The sequence below is a fragment of the Abramis brama genome (genome assembly GCF_963993115.1).
Source record: "Abramis brama genome assembly, chromosome: 9".
In the NCBI taxonomy this organism is placed as follows: domain Eukaryota; kingdom Metazoa; phylum Chordata; class Actinopteri; order Cypriniformes; family Leuciscidae; genus Abramis; species Abramis brama.
In genome coordinates, this window is record NC_139971.1 from 40880062 (window position 1) to 40899607 (window position 19546).

Sequence of the window (19546 nt, forward strand, 5' to 3'; positions counted from 1 at the left end):
AAAAAGGAAACATTTATCCGGACGACCTACTACTAGATTCTGAATTGTGCACATGATGGACACTTTCCCATGAAGCCACAGGAGGGGATTTCTGAATCGCAGTGATGCTAGTAGGTCACATGATAATGACAACATGGTGAATGAATTCATTACATTCATACTACACACATTCATTTGAATACTATACTTTTTTAGAGGTCACAAAATGAGAAACTCGCTCCGTTCCCGAGGCTCTTGGCCTCGTCCTGCTTGCCACAAAAACCCACATATCATGCAAATGCCGCAGATCTGCACAAGCCGACCTGACTTCGAGTCCTGTTTGTTTACAAACTTTAGCTTCTAGTTAAAACTACAATACTGTATGTACAATCCTGCACAGAACAGATGGCTACTGTATATGGTCTCATATCCTACTAAGTATTATATTAAATGGTGTTTTTTATCCTGAGAGTAAATGCATCACTCTAACATTGTAATGAATGGGAGAGTAAATTAAGCAATGCGAGCGAGAAGAGAGAGTGAAATATAACAGGATAGAAGGAATGAAAGATCATGAATAACTTGAGCCATGATTATGAAAAAAAGACTGAATCAGCTGTTAGATCCCGCTAAATAGGACATTTTCCAGATTGAAAATGGGGTGTTGAAACCCATTTTCTTTCTATTGAACACTTATGATAGTTTGGCATTGAAATGACTGGTCGTGTTCTCCTCTTTAACACACTGTGCTTTCACCGTGTGAATGGGGGTCGAAAAGGTCACTCAGTCTGATATAATTCATCAAGCCAAATAATACTGAGTCACGGCCAGGAGAGCTTCAAACATAATTGTCTTGATCCCAAGGGCTCTCATTCAGCCGAGTGATTTTATTTCAGTTGTGAAGGGTGAAGATTAAAATGAAAAAGGGTGTGATGACTGCCTCTTATCTAAAGGAGCCAGGGGAACGGCTTTATCTCTAGAGGATATGCAGAGCAGAAAAAACACAGCAGTTTCCCAAACTAGTGCACATGAGGAGGCATCCGAGATCAAGAGAAGGAGCCAGGAATGAGATGTGCTGTCCTTCCACTCTACAATGGTAAACAGATTCTTCTCCGCCACTGTGTGGCGAAGCTTTCCTGACAATCTGGTGTCTAATTACTCCAGTATGCCATTCTAACCAGACACAACAGCTGTTCACAGGCTCCAGATCTTTCCACACACACTTTTAGATTAATTCTGCAGCGTTTCACACAGGGTCCAAAGCTAACAAGGATTTGGGGCCAGATTTACCAACAGCTCGCTCCAGCAAAAACCCTCTTTTTGGCATTTAAAAAAAAAGCCAGGATTTACTAAAGACACACAGTGAAAAATGGAGCAATTTTTGCGGCTGACCTTGTTGCATATGCATTTGTTGGGAGGAGAGTATTTAAATGGATCATGCAAGGTGATTAACACTAGTTATTTTACAGGTATTTGCACCATTAGTTACCGCCTTAAAAAAGCATGTCTTAAACCAGATGCTAATTTGCGCTGTTCTTGGTAGATTGCGTTGGTCATTATGGAAATGATCCGGCTGAGTGTTCTTTAATTTGCGCACAGCTCATTGGCCACTGATGCAACAGCAACCAATCAGCTGCACTATATGTAGAAAATGATGTGATCGCTACCAAAATGGTTTAAGGACCTATCAGCCTGAACCATCTAGAGTTTCATGCCAGAACTAGCTATTTTTCCATCGCTATGTCCCTTTAGGGGCTCTGTATAGGTTCCACATAATTAGCTAATAAAGCATTGCAGTTTCCAACACATTCACATGGTTTCAGTATAATCAGATGTATTTTAATGAAGTAAAGTGGACATGCTCTTTTTAAGTTATCCTAACATAATTCACTCATGTTAGCCTAATATTAGCCTGTTCTTTTAGCTATAGATGCATGCTTGAATCATGTTAATTCTATGCAATCGAATCAAGTTATAACTTTTTGCTAAATTTTGATGGTTTATGTTGTTACTTAAGGTTTTATTTAATTTTCAATAAAACAAAAAGCTTTATAGCCTTTATTTCATTAGTTGAACCATGTGTCCTTTAATGCCACTGTAGAATTCAGAGATTAGCTTAAAGATTTTTTTGTTGAAATTACAAGCATGACTTTACCTAGGATAACTGAATAAGAGACAAGAAACGTAACAGAGAAGTTTTAGGTAGATTATGCATATGATTAAGAGTAAATGTGTGCATATTTTAAATACAAATATTATTTGCAAATAGTTCAAATACTTTACAATAAGATTTTATTTTACATTTTTCCCTTTATTTTTTATTTATGAAATGGTTACGGGATTGATTTACAAGAAAATATGTGATTCAAAAGCCGACGCTAGCTGATAAAGTGACAGTGTGTGTTTTGCCCCCTTTTTTTCTTTCCCATATTTTTCTCCCATGTTTACTGTTGTCACTGTGTTCGACAGCTTCAGTAATCTAATATGACGTGTTGCTGCTTTACATAAAAGTCTTTGTTCAGTCAGTTTGTCTCAAAGAGAGAGAAACGAGTGAAATGACTGCCGTCCAACAGTCAAATCACATCATGTCACTCCAGCAACAATGAGAAAAGAGCGAGTGAAGATGACCATCACTGGGCAGCTCCTCCTGCTGGTCACACACACACTCTTCTAAACACTAATCTACCATGACAGCAGAGGAATGTAATTATCAGCTTTCTGTGCAATGAAAGCATCCCAAAAAGAAAATGTCCAAATGTTTCAGGAATGCATATTGCTATAATGCATCATAACATAGATCTATGAGAGTTTGCTCAACAATATTCAGTCTTTATTGCAGCAGATGTTAGATCTGATCATGATTTTTGCTCACCTGTAGGGCAATTTTGAACTTCTGCGACATCTGTCAGAGTCATCTGTCATATCTCGTTCTGCCTCCATTTTATCTAGATATTTACCCCACCTGGAAAACATAAAAATACAACGCTCTAAGGAATAATGCAAGTCTCTCAGCAGTTCCTGTCAGCAGTTAAACGACAATCTGTTGATGCTGATTATCTTGGTAAAGTACTTGAGCTTGATGGATGGTTATTGAATTTATTTTTAACTGTCATTATAAAATATAACAAAGGTGCCCTTGCGACTGGCTAGGGGTTTTATTTATTTATATATTTTTGAACATCAGCTACAAAATAACATTTTTCATTAGTAAACTGTTCATCATGTATAAACTATTTGATCAGCCAATCATTAAACGAGTGTGAAAAGGGTTTAAAAACGCTGTTACCTCGGGTTTAGTGCATTGTGCAAAATACTTTTTTTTTTAGACTGTGTGAAAAGATAATGAAAACTGTTTAGCAAGTATGTTTTAAAGTCCCCAATCACGCGCCTCAACCTTTCAGTTTTGTCCTCTTTTGGGAGGGTTTAGTAATCTGAGAGAAACCCAGCAGATTCCCCATGAACTGAAGGACAACCCCTGACATGAAGCCCTCCCTCTAAAATAGTAGCATGCGCATGCATCCCAACACTTCCCACTGGATTGCATCCATTATTAATCTCACCCCTTTAATGAGTTGCTCACGAAGACCTGATGAATTATTAAAATCATACCTTGACAGGCTTTATCACTGCTCAGTGTTTTCAGTGGTCAGTCCAGAGATGAATGGCCACTTGGCCTTTCTGTCAAGAGTCAAGACCATATTTAAGCATTTTGTTTACACCACATCCGCAGTTACCCAGGCGCGCACACACACACACACACACACACACACACATAGACTAAACAAGTCTTCCTCAGGCACGCTGGGCTATTCCTCACTGACGGTGTGATGTTACACGTCCAATTATAGAAGAATATCATCACTCCACAAAGCATCTAGAGTGGCATCAAGTGAACTATGCAAACTCATTCTCTCTGACACACCACTGCAAATATTGTGCATCCAAGGATTCAACAATGGGGTTTTTGGGGGGGGGGGGGGGGTCTTTATTGATACAGTAGTAGATACAGTTGGATTCAAAAGTATGAAAAAGCTTGTATTTTGCTAATTTTCTAGGTTAAAAAAATTGTTTGAGTCAAATGTTTCATTGATAATTTTTCAGCATTAATAATTTTATAGTATTAATATAGTATTTCAATATATTTTTCAAAATCCTTAAACTTTTTTTATCCTTAAATCCTTATATTTGGAGACTTTTTACTCTGCTGTGTCTATTTTATGTTAGACATATTAAAGGTACACTTTGTAACTTTTGGCCCGCTAGCGGTAAAAAAACAAACCTGACACATTGTTTTTGTTGTGCTTCGGCTCTGAGTTACTGCAGTGCGGATGAATATGAGCCTTCACAATAGATAATGCTTTACAATGAACTCATATGGCAAATTATCTGTTCAATAAAACATCTTACTCACCTGTCGACTAATAACTCCATCTCAGCGTCTCTTTAACGTTTCGAATCCCTCAGTTCTCACCATCTCCAAAGAGCCAAACCAATGTTGATTCTTGTTTTATTACGAGTTCTGGCTTTCTATTTTTGTTTATTCTTCTTATCTAGTGTTTGTCGGTTGGAACAGTCTTAAAGGGATAGTTCACCCAAAAATGAAAATTCTGTCATCATATACTCACCCTCAAGTTGTTTCAAACCTGTATGAATTTCTATCTTCTGCTGAACACAAAAGAAGATATTTTGAAAAATGTCTGTAACCAAACAGTTGATGTGTCCATTTACTTCCATAGTAGGGAAAAAAAATACTATGGAAGTAAATGGACACATCAACTGTTTGGTTACAGACATTTTTCAAAATATCTTCTTTTGTGTTTCAGCAGAAAAAAGAAATTCATACAGGTTTGAAACAACTTGAGGGTGAGTATATGATGACAGAATTTTCATTTTTGGGTGAACTATCCCTTTAAGTGCATTCCCGCCACCTACTGGATAGGAGTGTGAAGCGCATAATTGTGCCTCCTCATCGGCAGTCCATTCAAAGCTTGTTCGTTTTTTTATACTCATATTCCCAGCAATCCTTCAATCCTTTCTTACCTAAATGACTTTCCAAATGTCCTTTTAAAACGGGTGATTCCCCAGAGTTCGGAGATTTAGCTGCTCCACCGCGAGCAACTTTTCTCTATTTACGGATATAACGAGAGATATTCATCTGACGTATTTAGGCTACACAATTTCGCGCGAAAACCATCCCGATAGCTCTAAAATATAAACACAGCTTACCATAGTGAATCAGGGTAAGACAAAAAGAACGTTTTGGGAGAATAATTAATAATGTATTGACTTATTATTTAAATTTTGATCATTTTGAATAAAGAAAAGTTACATTGTGTAACAGATCTAAAATAATGATAATAAACATTAGTCACTAGTTCTACAGAGCATGAACTGTCAGAGGTTTTAATCACCAAATTACTGAAGTCACACTGTGTCTGGTAACTAAAAAAAAGAAAAAAGTATATTAAAACAGGATATTGGTAGTTTATTGTAACTTTATTTTATGAATAAGATAAAGACAAAGCAATACATAATCAGTATTGTTTATGAGTGAAGATCCTGTTCAAAATGAAGTGTAGCTCTAAATAGTTCACATTAGATGCAGTTTGTGTATGAATCCATTATGCCTCCCATATTTATCTAAAACACACCCAGTCTAATCTAAATTTTCAAATTCATTTTCAAATTCACAAATAAATTGACAGCATAGTTTACAGAATTTTTCACAAAAATATACTTAATTGTATGTTAGCAAAACTATTATTTTATATAACAACTGACTGAGAAAAACTAGGACAGTTTAATCTGTGTCATCTCCAGTGCAGAGATCTCAGTTTATGAACTTCCACTGCTTCCACCTGCTGGCAGACTTCAGCTTCACATTTACCTCTTTATTTCCATGCTTTTAAGACTAAAATTTATCTCTGAAAAGATTTTATTTTTTTTAGATCAAATCAATGCATTTTTTTTTTCATGTAATTTGAACAGCTAGGCTACACTAGTCATAAAAACATCCCTGAGTGCAAATTCATGCTCATTTAAAGGGGTCATATCATGAGGAATCTTTTTTCCTTCTGTTTTCCCTTTATTTGCCTTTTTTTCCTCTTTTATAGTGTATCTGTAGTGAAAAAAAAAACAGATACAATTTTTCCCAGACCATTTGATATATAATTAGTGTATACAGTATGAAAACTAACTTTCAAAATGCCCTCTCATTAAAGGAATTCATGGTTTCATATTTATTATTAAATTCAATTCAATTATGTATCATGTTTTACATGGATTCATTATGAGTGTTGCGCCTTTCTTCTAAAGTTTGATATTTTGACTTTTTGTTTGCCTCTACAGGTTGAGCATCTGCTTATTAACTTTTTTATGGTATCATTTATTGAAACTAAGCTCCAAAGATTATCCTCCCCAGCTTTATGATGTCAGATGAAGACATGGGAATGTTGGGAAAAAATTGTACTTGACAGCAAACCCACAGTCAGATATTAATTCTGCAGAGCATGTCAACTTTTTGCAGTTTATAAATAAAAACAGCCTTCTAGGGGTTAGAGATGGCGAAAAATGGCCATAAAAACTAAACTGAATTATACATAGACATCATATATATAATATGCTAAGTGCAATTCGACCCCCTTAAAAGTCCTTTACTGTTATTCATATTCTGTCTTAGATCTAAATTTATATGTAAAATCGTGAAATATGGCAGAGTCAAATATAAAAAGGCTTCAGAGTGACACGTAGATCATTTTTGTGGAGTGGCTTCAGTCATCTAGAGACACAGTGGACACAGTGGACACAGTGCTTTCATTAGCGGCGCTGCTGGTGGTGGCGAGCGAAATGGCCGCGTCACGTGACTTGGGTCGAGGAATCATCATCTCCTCTTTGTTCCTCTCCGGTTTGACTAGCAGCACGTAGCACTTGGGGATGAAGACGCACGCGAGCAGGCCGAAGCTGGACGCCAAGATAGCGAAGATCTGCACCGCCACCATGAATTTCCCCCGCGTGCTCAGATAGGCGGGAACGAAGGAGATCCAAACGATGAAAAACACCAGCATGCCAAAGGTCACGCTCTTGCCCTCATTAAAGTGGTCTTCCAACTTTCGTGCCACAAAAGCAAAAGCGAAGGCCAGCAGCGCCAAAAGAATGTCATAAGCGAAGATGGAGCAGATGAAGATGATGTTTCCGGTGTTGCACTCCAGGATGATCTTGATGTTCTGGGCGGCTGTGTTTTTAACGGGGTGTGGAGGCATCAGGATCAGCCACGCGGTGCAAGCCACCGCTTGGATCAGGGTGCCCACTATCATCATCGCCCTCTGGTGCCTGGGATGTATGGGATCCACGTCGTTCTTCTGAGGAATAGCTGGAGCGAAGACGGCAGTGTCGGGACTCTGTTCGGCAGCCGCCGCCGCCGCTTTTGCTGCCCGCGTCGCAGCTTTGACCGCTTTTACAGCTCTGGCTCTCAGCATGAGCAGAGCAGATTTACCCATTAATGAAGAGAGGACCAGAGCAAAGCCTACAGCCAATGCCACCTGACTTGTCATGCACGACCACATCTGAGGCTCCCCGAGGAACGCGATGGAGCTGAGGAAGGTGATCACCAAACCCAGCAGCAGAGAGAAGCTGAGCAGAGCGTCGTTGGCATTCACCAGAGGTGTGTTGAGGTGCATCAAGAAGATGATCGCGACTGCAATAGCAGCCAGAGCCCCGAACGCAGCGATGGCGATCAGTGTGATGCCGAGAGGTTCGGAGAAGTCCAGGAATTCAATGATCTTCGGCACACACTCGTCGTGATTGGCGTTGGACCAGTAGTCCTCGTCGCATAGGATACAGCCTCGTGCATCTGTTGGAAGAGTTATTAAAGGGTTAGTTCACCCAAAAATGAAAATTCTGTCAGTAATCACTCACCCTCATGTTGTTCAACCCCGTAAGACCTTCGTTCATCTTCGGAACACAAATTAAGATATTTTTGATGAAATCTGAGAGCTGTCTCACTCCTTCATAGGCTTCTATGTGATCGACATCTGCCATCCCAGAAAGTTAGTAAAGACATCGTTAAAATAGTCCAAGTGACTACAGTGGCTCAATCTTAAGTTTATCAAGCGACGAGAATATTTTTGAGTGAACTAACCCTTTAAAATTGACTAAATAGAAACTCAGAAACCATTAAAAGTAAAGACTGATTGAATAAAGTCATGACCTGTTGTGTTTGAGATCTCTCCGTCTGTGCAGGGAATGCAGTCGAAGCAACAGACCGGCTCTCCCTGCCGGATACCCATCCTGGTGCCGGGCTGGCAGCGTTCACTGCACACAGAGCGAGGCGTCTGGGACACGACAGAAACAACCCGTTCTTCAGTTTATCTTCTATACGATTCCACACGCAATAATGAGAGTCAGACTTTAACCGTTGATTACTTTAAAACATTGTACTGGATTTTTTAGGTACAGTCGAATACATGATGGATGGATGGATGGATGGATGGATGGATGGATGTATAATTAGATGGATGGATGGATGGATGGATGGATGGATGGTTGGATGGATGGATGGATGTATAATTAGATGGATGGATGGATGGAAGGATGGATGGATGGATGGATGGATGGATGGATGGATGGATGGATGGATGGATGTATAATTAGATGGATGGATGGATGGATGGATGGATGGATGGATGTATAATTAGATGGATGGATGGATGGATGGATGGATGGATGTATAATTAGATGGATGGATGGATGATAGATGGATGGATGGATGGATGGATGGATGGATGGATGGATGGATGGATAATTAGATGGATGGATGGATGGATGGATGGATGGATGGATGGATGGTTGGACAATAGATAGATGTTTTTAGTTTAAAAAGAAACCTAATGCATTAAAAATTTAACAAAATAGAGATTAATTGCAATTAAATATTTTGACAGCCCTATCATTACTATATAATATCATTTATAATCAGACTATAAATTACACATCCTCACCTCGAGAACATCATTGTTCCATATGATAGAGGCATTGTTTATAGTCAGCATGTCGTCGGCGGGTGCCGTGCTGTTATAGTAACCGATGTTTGTGTATGTGATCTGTCCGTCTGAATCACTCTGCCAGTTTAAGATTTCATAAAAGCCTTTCACGTCTCCATCATTGAAGGATATCTCCTCTCCGGTGTGAGGGACGGTGAATCTGAGGTTCTTCATGTAGTACATGAGCTGAACATAGAGCACATAGTGGTTATAAATTAGTAGACTTTAAAAAGTACATGGGCTGACTGAATTCAGTGTTTACATGAACTCTAAACACCTGATCGGGTTAATGTGCGCGTTTATACGTCACAAGCTTTAAATTGGAATAGATGCACACTGCACCAATATATACAGAGTTTCCTGCTGTTTGCACATAATAACCATTCTCCTACATTGGTTCTTAATTTGTTTTAAACAGCGGACTTAAAATGTATCAATTTCTGATCATAATTTGGAGTAAATGAACATATTAACCGTTGTGCCGTGCTGCTATTGATCACGCAGTAAAAATAGAAAAGTAGAAAAGGATGAACCACCCCTTCCAATCCGATCAAAATTTCATTCGGATAGAGTTCAATCGGACCGATTAAGGCGTTTACATGAAGGCTTTTCAGTCCGGTTGAGCGGTCAATCTGATTACTAATGGATTATTTGGTTGCATGTACACTAAACGTGTGTGTGTGTGTGTGTGTGTGTGTGTGTCATACCTGCCAAGGCTCGAATGCGTTAATGTCAGCGCATGTGCCGCTCTCAAACGGGCTACTGTCATTTTTACAGACCTCGAGGTTATGTAGGGCGTGCGCCACGGCATATACAGCCTTATACACGTTATACGTGATCCTTAACTGAGACACATCTGAGTATGTATTATTCAGCTTGTCTATCATCTCTTCTCCAGTGCATCTCCTCATGCCTCTCAAAATCTGCTTATAATTCATAGTGCAGTTAAAGACAATCCCCCAAAACTCTTCAGTCAGAGTGTCATTATATGGATTAACAGCCAGAAGGTGCTCTTTCAGGCCGGGGATTTCGGCACGCTTCACCGCAAACCCGATGGTTCCCCCCAGGACGGGCAGTATGTCGGGGTGACGGGAGATGGCGGCCGATGTGACCCAGGCCTCGCTGGCGATCCACGTGCGGTTGGTGATGTTGTTACGCAGCAGTTCCTCCAGTAAAGGCCTCAGATCCACATCCGAGGAGAACACCACGATGATCTTAGCCGTGGAGTCCACCACTGCCTTTGCGATGCGCTGCATGGCCTCCGGGTCGGAGGTCTTGGGAAGGGTTTCGGAGAAGGATATACACACTCCCGCCTCCTCCACCACCTCCTTGAACCTCTTAATGCCGTATTTCCCGTAATCGTCCTCGGCCGCAATGGTGCCCACCCAGGTCCAGCCGAAGTGAAGCACTAGTTTGGCCATGGCCACGGACTGGTGCTCATCGCTTGGGATGGTGCGGAGGAAGGTGGGATACTGAAACCGGCTCTCCAGAACCGAGCAGGACGACGCGTAACTCATCTAGGGAGGAGGAAAGACAAACCCGGCTCGGTTTTAACACTCGGACGCATTTGTGGTTGGGTTTCTTGCTAAAATTATTACTATAAGGTGTAATAAATTAACCCTATAAATAGGCAAGAACATGAAAATAATATTTTTAAATGTGTCAAGTTTTTAGAAATATATAGGCCTACTCTTTCTATTCATGCTGCTTTCACACAGATTTGAAAAGCTTTTATCCCATTTTCAAGAAAAGCTTAAATTTATGTTCTAAAATAATACATTTAAAATAATAATAATTTCTAAATTTCTATCATTTCTACTAAATGAGGTTTCTTTTTAAGAATCTCATAAATGTCATTTTAAAATGTTATTACATGACTTTTGCCTCAATAAACTCCTAATGACTGCTTATTAATAGTTAGTAAGGAAGTTATTAAATTTAGGTATTTGGTAGGGATGTAGAATACGGTCATGCAGAATAAGGCATTAATATGTGCTTTATGAGTACTAATAAACAGCCAATATGCAAGTAATATGCATGCTAATAAGCGACTAGTAGTTATATCATATTACTAGGATATATAGTGAGAATTTGACCCTATATTCTAAAAAATGCTGAGTTGTTTCAACCCAATTTTGGGTCAAATATGGACAAACCCAGTCGTTGGGTTACATATTTTAATTAAATATTTAACCCAACGTTTAGGTTTGTCCATATTTGACCCAAAATTGGGTTAAAACAACCCAGCATTTTTTGTGTTACCATGTTTTTTTATTCAGAAATGTATTAAAGTCATGGCATTTTTTGTGTTTTGTTTTTCATAAATTAACAGATTTTGACCTTAAAAATGAGGGTTATCTTATGTCATTTCCCAAATACAGTGCTAGATGAAAGGTACTTGTGGGACGTAGTAGAGTCCGAGTATCCTGGCAGTGGCGATGGACAGATCCGATCCTCCGGCGCCCACGAGGGCCGAGAGAGGAGGCCCGTCCCCGCAGCGGTAGTTCGGCACGGCCTCGTCCTGGCCCGTCAGGAAGGTCAGCGTTCCCTCCACGGCTTTGGAAATGGTGAAACAGGAGTCATAGATGACGTACCCCAGCTCAGTTCTGGGGAGCAGGTCCGTTCTGTTGTTGATCTCGTTCAGGGCGAACAGCATCGTCTGAGCCCAGCGGAAAGTGCGGAAGTTAAAGCTGAGGGAGAATTCACACGTTAGAGTGATGATTCATTTCATATTATTCAATTAAGTGAGCGAAATGTTTAGATTTAATGTAACTGAATGCATTTGCTTTTTATATCTTGTATATATAATCAAATTATGATTAAATTCATGTTAATGTTGGCCTTCCTTATTTCTCCAATATAGATCTATTTAACAGAGGATACCTGGTCCACTTTAGACATTCTACTAACTATAAGTAACTTTGCAACTCCATGTCAGCTAACAGTCATTAGAGTATTAGTAGATATGCTTAATATCTGCTAAAACTTTATTTTGATGCTCCTGAACCGACGTTCTTCAGGGGCGTTTCCTCCGAGGAGGCAAGGGAGGCAGTGCCTCCTCAAAAAACATTGGATGAGGAAATAATCGATATTACAAAAATAAAACAATGCAAATATTACAAAATGTGACATTAAAAAGTATATAAATCACTCATTTTTTCTAATCTAGTTACAGCGGGACGCCTCGTCTCTCTTGCCTCCCCTGAGCCTATTGACTTTTAACTCTCTCCAGCCACCGCCAGCATTTTTGATCAAGAAAGTTTCATGGCCTTGTTTCGGAAATATGCTAATTTTACAACTCCCCCAGAGTTAAACAGTTGAGTTTTACCGTTTTAGAATCCATTCAGCCGAACTCCGGGTCTGACGGTACCACTTTTAGCATAGCTTAGCATAGATCATTGATTCTGACGAGCCCAGTAGCATTTCTTTCAAAATGACCAAAGAGTTTCAATATTTTTCCTATTTAAAACTTGACTCTTCTGTAGAGACTCTCGTGTACTAAGATCGACGGAAAATGAAAAGTTGCGATTTTCTAAGCCTATACGGCTAGGAACTACTCTCATTCCAGCGTAATAATCAAGGAACTGTGCGGCCGTACCATGGGTGCAGCAGGCGTAGTGATATGACGCAGCGCCTGAAAATAGGTCTAATAGGTTAGACAAACTTAGTCCCGGTCACGTTGGAAGAAGTTACCGAGCTGGGGACTATTTTTAGGCGCTGCGTCATATCACTACGTACCGTCAGACCCGGAGTTCGGCTGAATGGATTCTAAAACGGTAAAACTCATCTGTTTAACTCTGGGGGAGTTGTAAAATGAGCATATTTCCGAAAAAAGTGGAGTATCCCTTTAACTTCCGTTTTTGCGGTCGCTCTGTATATTTCTATGGCATTGCTGTCCAGGAGTAATTAGCTTTTGAAGTGAATTTACTTAATGTAAAGTTAACGAAAGTTATCATGAGGACTGTGATGTTTAAAGCAGATGTCTAACAAATGTCAGTCGACCGGGAATATTTTAAAACGAGCCGTTCATTCATAAACATGCAGAATCGCTGTGAAAATACAGACCGGAAGTCAAAAGACAATGAGCGCAGCGCTGAAAAGGGGTCTTTGAAAACACGGAAAGCCGGAAATTTCCGTCAACGGCGAGGAAAGGGTTAATAAACCTCATAAAGTGTGCGCTGGGTTCAGTGGGAATGAATGAATGGGAAAGTCACGTGAGAGAAGGCAATGCCTCCCTTCATCGCGCTGTGATTGGGTATAAACGGTTATGATTGGTTCGTGCGACAGATCACGCCTCTTGTTTTCGTGCGAATCGGCCTGAATAAAGAAAATGATTGTGTTTGTGGGAAGACTAATAAAAAAGTAAGTAAACCACTCACCCATTCAGATATCACTGCTTTATGTCACGTCAAAATCAAACTTGACTGTGGGGTTTTTAGTGAGCAATCAGCTTGGGGAAATTAAAGGTACATGTCTGTGACCAGGGGCCGGTTTCACAAAGCTATTTTAGACCGGTCTATAGTGTTAGACACGTCTAAAATTTGCTCATAGACTAGTCTAATGCAAGTTAGACTGTTTCACAAAAATAAAGACTGACTTAATTTAGACCAAAAAAATTAGACACCTTACCCCCAGGCTAACTTAGGTCTAAGACTCTGTTACCTTGGCAACCAGCAGTAACAATCAGTTACAAACTGCCAAAAGAAAAGGGAAAATGGCTCATAATTTAAACATTTCTTCCAGTTATTACATTCCCAAGTAAAATGTCCTTGTAACTGTTAGGGCCGTTACATAGTCAACGCGAGCAACGATCGACGCGCTCCCTTTCATAGTCTGAGCAGTGGACGCAAGCGGCACGGCATGAGCTAGTAGTCATAGTGGAGTCATAGCTCTGAACGCCCGTCTATTTCGCTTCAAACGCTCGCTTTATACGCGCGTCCTATTCGCCTTGGACGCGCAAATGGATTCAAAATGTTCAAGCGTCGAACTAGACGCGATAGACGCGAATTTGACGCTCTATTCGCGTTTGGTGTGAATGCTGCAACAGGCTGCGATGTCAAGATTGCAATGCTGAAGTGTGTGTGTGTGTGTGTGTGTGTGTGTCAGAGAGAGAGAGAGGCACGGGCGCGATCGAACAGTGGAAACATAAAAACATACGCCGTCATTTATACTCCTCCAACAAACACATATTTTCCGCTGGGGTAAACTGCACTGAGCGGTTGAATGCGCTTACTCGATCCGCCATGTTTTTTGTTTTGAAAAGTCTTATTTTACCCAGAATGCATTGCAGTGTAGTCCTACTTAAGATAGTCAGCTAGAGTCTTAAGTGCTTTGTGCAACGGTCTTATTTAGATGTCTATCTGAAGTCTGACTATCTACTATATCTAAGCCATAGTCAAAGTCTATCTTTGTGAAACCGGCCCCAGTGTTTACCGAGCTTGATGACTGATGAAAATAAGTTTACTTTTAAAAAGAACAGATGAACATTAGTTCACAAATAAAATATATTGTTTAAATTGTTACTTTCTTTTGTTATTATTTTTGGAATAAATGTAAAAACACTAACTTGATGAGATTCATACTTGGTTTTAATAAATAGAACATTAAAGGGTTAGTTCACCCAAAAATGAAAATTCTGTCAGTAATTACTCACCCTCATGTTGTTCCAACCGCGTAAGACCTTCGTTCATCTTCGGAACACAAATTAAGATATTTTTGATAAAATCTGAGCCATGTCTCACTCCTCCGTAGGCTGCTATGTGACCGAAACTTGCTGGCCCAGAAAAGTTATTAAAGAGATCGTTTATATAGTCCAAGTGACTCCAGTGGCTCAATCTTAAGTATATCAAGCGACGAGAATACTTTTTGTGCGCAAAAACAAACAAAAATAACGACTTTATTCCACTATTCATTTCCTTCTCTCTCGACCTCTAGTTGGTTCGCGTAGTGTTTTTGCGCAGCGCGTCTGTGTTACACGTCACCACGTAGGCTCACTATTGGCCGACGCCGGTCATGTGTGTGATGCGTGATGACGTGCGACACAGACTCGCAGCGCAAAAACACTACGAGGCCCAGAGAGAAGGAAATGAATAGTGGAATAAAGTCGTTATTTTTGTTTGTTTTTGCGCACAAAAATTATTCTCGTCGCTTGATATACTTAAGATTGAGCCACTGGAGTTACTTGGACTATATTAACGATCTCTTTAATAACTTTTCTGGGCCAGCAAGTTTCGGTCACATAGCAGCCTACGGAGGAGTGAGACATGGCTCAGATTTCATCAAAAATATCTTAATTTGTGTTCCAAAGATGAACGAAGGTCTTACGCGGTTGGAACAACATGAGGGAGAGTAATTACTGACAGAATTTTCATTTTTGGGTGAACTAACCCTTTAATTAAGAGAGTTAGTTGATATGTTGCTGCAAAGTTACTTATAAATGTCTAAAGTGGACCAAATAAAGTGTAACCACATGTAATACCAACTGCTACCACTACACTGTACCAGTCAGGTTGATTGGCATTGTGCAACAAGTTATTTTCCATTGATTAGTTTATGTAACATAAAAGTGGTCTCTCGGGAGGATAAACTGTAATTATTCCTTAGACTACAGTTTAATTAATTTTGCATGATGAATGATGATCTTTAAAATGCAATAGTACAATTAAGACAAATTAAGCGTTTCCAATTAATCTTTTTTCTTTAATAATATCAATACATTTCTGAAATAACGACAAGCAATTAAAAAGTATGCACTTAATGTGGCAGTGCACATCATCACATATCGCATATCGACTGATAATGAGAGTTTTCTCTTGTAAAATGTTAAAGCTGGTGTCTTACCCCTCGCAGTCGGAGGACTCTGGAGGGATGGTGGTGTTGACGTCCGTTGAAACCAGGCGTTGATGAACTGGAAACATGCCACCAACAACCACTGTCCGTTTCACCACCTCTTTATAACCCTGGAGGTTGAACTTGGCCTTGAGTTTACAGCTCGCCTCGGCATCGGTGGATGTGTAGAGGAAACAACTAACACAGAAAACTAACAAAAGCCGTCTTTTGGAGCTCAATCCGGTTAAATCCATATTTGGAGGAAGATCATGTAAAAGACAGGCAGCTTTGATGTGCTTGTGTTGGAGAGGCTCAACACACACTATGAATTAGCAACGCCTGAGCTGCCATCATCTCTCCTGGGTCTGAAGATTGCATAAGAAAACTCTGATCAGTGCGGATTCACATCAGGGGCCGAACGCCACCGAAAGTCACAAACATGCTCAAGTGTTTTGCTCTTTTTCATCATGCTGAATTTTAGGCTTATTTAGTAATGGGTTAGACTGTCGAGAAATGTATAATCTAACATTATCTATAAAGCTACTTTATATTATTTTTATATTTATTATGATTATTATATTTATTATTGTATTATATATTTCTTAAAGGGGTACATGCACTTTTACAAGTTGATTGTACTGAAATGTGTGTTGGCAGTGCCTGTACACAACCATCATAAAATGATAAAAATCCATCCAGTGTTTTTTTTTTTAATCTTCTTATATGTTTTCCCCCCATCTCAAATCAAGCCGTTCGACCTAGTGACGTCACAAAATCGACGCCCCTCCCACGATTGTTGATTGACAGCAGCATTTCAACACAGACCCGCCCTCGCTCGTGAGCGAGCTGTCAATCATAGTCCGCGCGGACCGGCGCGGTCATTGTTGGTCATTGTTTACACTCAGGGTACATTACGGCATTTTCTATGTACGACGTTCTCAATATAATTCATAATCCCACGTTTATAATGAACAACGCGTTATGGTTATTGTGTTATTGTGTTACGGTGTACGCACAGAGCAGAGGGGCGGGGTGAGCAAAGCTCATTATCATTTAAAGACACATGTACTTAAACGGCGTGCTGAAAACAGAGCTGTTTTTGACCAGGTAAAATGAGTGTTTTCTTACAATACTAATGAGAATTTTTAATTAAAGTATATTACAAACTTTTAATTTAGACCCTAAAGAATCACATTAGCTTGTACAAAAATGGCATTATATGACCCCTTTAAAGTATTTGGCATACACTACTGTTAAAAATGTTGTAGTCTATTTTCTTTTAGAATAAATTGATAGGCTACTTCTATTCAGCAAGGACGCATTAAATTGATCAAAAAATAACAATAAAGACATATAATGTTACAAAAGTTTGTTTACAATAAATGCTGTTCTTTTGTACTCTCTATTTATCAAAGAATCCTGAAAAAGTCATCACAGGAATACATTACATTTTAATTTATTTTATATTGTAATTATATTTCACGGTAGTATTTATTTATTTATTTTTTATTGTATTTGTGTATATAAAAAAATGCAACTTTGGCTTGATAAACATGACACTTCTATAAAATAATAAAATAAAAAAAATCTAATAATCTTATTGACCCCAAATTAATGGACAAAATAAAAAAGAAAAGGAAAAATACCTTCTTAAAGACTAAAAAATATACAGATTAGATAGATGGATAGATAAATCATTAAAAAAAGTGTTTAATAAAAAATTCTGACAATCACTTTCATTATGTTTGTGTATTCTGTGAAGAAACTCTCGATATATTTTCTGTTTAGAAAACTGGAATGTATATTGTTTGCTTTTGACTCACAGAGTGCCGGAGGACTTACAGTATGGCATGATGTTTGTTAATATTTGATGTCAGTCCCTCACACGCTTTAGACGTATCTGTCTCTCCAAGAGCATCTTGTGAAACATCTGTGAAAAAAAGAACCTCTGTATTTTTTATTTTTTTTAAACATTGAAAACATTTTAATTGCAGCTGATTGTGGGAGTGTGTGATCTGCATGCTTCAGCTCGTTCAGGGACAGCGCTGGTGTCGTTTTAGCTCTATCACACGCTTCAGACTGTATCTTTCCTGTCCTTTGGGATCTGGCTGTTTGTGGATGTGCTTGTCACTACATGTCCGACACACACCTGATCCCTCTTCCCAGGTGAACGGGAGAAACACACACAAGCACTCTGCAGTTCACAAACAAGAGCCTCACGTTACACAATATCTGCTCTTAACGCTTCAGTGGTTTAACAGCAGCTTTAACAGAACATGTCAAATGTCTTCATCTGTGTCCGTTTAAATTCACAGTTTTTGGGCTTAAAGAGTAAAACCTTGACGTATTTTCAACATCAACCAAAAAGACCTGAATCAAAGATCATTCTTGGAAATGTGCAAAGACATTTAAATGCTGCCGAAAAGTGTCCCGTTACTGGACTTCACCCTCACTTTATGGCCTGGTGCTGTGGTTAGGTTTAAGGGTGGGTTAAAGGGATAGTTCACCCAAAAATTTAAATTCTGTCATCATTTACTCACCCTCAAGTTTATCTCGTAAAATATCAAGACGATATTTTAGAGAGTGTTGGTAACCAAACAGTTGTTGGACCCCATTGACTTTCATGGTATGGAAAGATAATATTATGGAAGTCAATGAGGTCCATCAACTGTTTGGTTTCAGACATTCTTCAAAATATCTTACTTTGTGTTCAGCAGAAGAAAGAAACTCATACAGGTTGGAAACAACTTGAGAGTGAGTAAATGATGACAGAATTTTCATTTTTGGGTGAACTATCCCTTTAATGGAATGGACAGTGGTGTAATTACAGCTGTAATGTTTAAAAACAAAAGCACAATGTAAACCATGCATGTACAGTAAGTGCACTGTATCAAATTATTAATTTTAATCATATATCAATGTTTGTACAGGGTATAGCTAAATATCATTTATATAACACATTTAATATAAAGTGAGACCGAATTTCCTAATAGATTTGAGCAGTTAAGCACAACAACACTTATTACATTACTTACACCAGCGGCCAGAGTAGATGACTAAATATTTAAAGCAATTTTTTTTTTGCAGTATGAAATGCTGATTATAAAAACAGATTTTTTTTTCAGTGAATTGTAATAAAAATACATGCAAAAACAGCTAAAGAATGTATGTAAAATATCTTTGGATTAAGATGCAGGGCGTGATATTATGGGCTTCAATAGTGACTGTCCACTAGTGGGCGCTTTTGAGCTCATGCTGAACCTCAATACTGAGAAATAACTCATTTTCCACACATAAACAGCCAGTAAATGACCAGATTTCCACTTTTTTTTTTTTTTAACCTGAAATAAAGCCAAAATAAAATCTAAATAATAGATGAAAAACTTGAACTTGGAAGCTATTCAAAATAATAATAAACACTATAATAGTATATAGAATAAATAAACACTGATCTGACTGATTCCTGTGAACATGACAATGAATATTGAGTCATTTTGGAAAGTAAAATTTTTGATTTTGTTATTTCTTCTTAAGAAAGACAAAAATTAATAGTGATGAAAGCCATAATGTGAAATGCCATGGATGAATATTTACAGAGTAATCCACTATTTTGTGGAGGATGGTCAAAATGATCAATAATAATTTGGAGCCAAATTATGGGGAAAATATGGCAGCATCATCATTTTATTTGTACAGGTCAA

The 19546-nt window shown here is 38.8% G+C and overlaps 1 protein-coding gene across 1 annotated transcript; it reads right to left on the reverse strand.

Annotated features, from left to right (window-relative positions):
* Window positions 1-5456: 5456 nt before the first annotated feature.
* Window positions 5457-17834, reverse strand: vmn2r1 (vomeronasal 2, receptor 1). The gene is made up of 7 exons (XM_084123600.1): window positions 17688-17834; window positions 15858-16210; window positions 11416-11707; window positions 9725-10534; window positions 8976-9203; window positions 8186-8309; window positions 5457-7828 (listed from the first exon to the last, which is right to left on the reverse strand). The coding sequence occupies exons 2-7, from the start codon at window positions 16097-16099 to the stop codon at window positions 6750-6752; spliced, it is 2775 nt and encodes a 924-aa protein (XP_083979726.1). The 5' UTR covers window positions 16100-16210; window positions 17688-17834; the 3' UTR covers window positions 5457-6749.
* Window positions 17835-19546: the final 1712 nt, after the last annotated feature.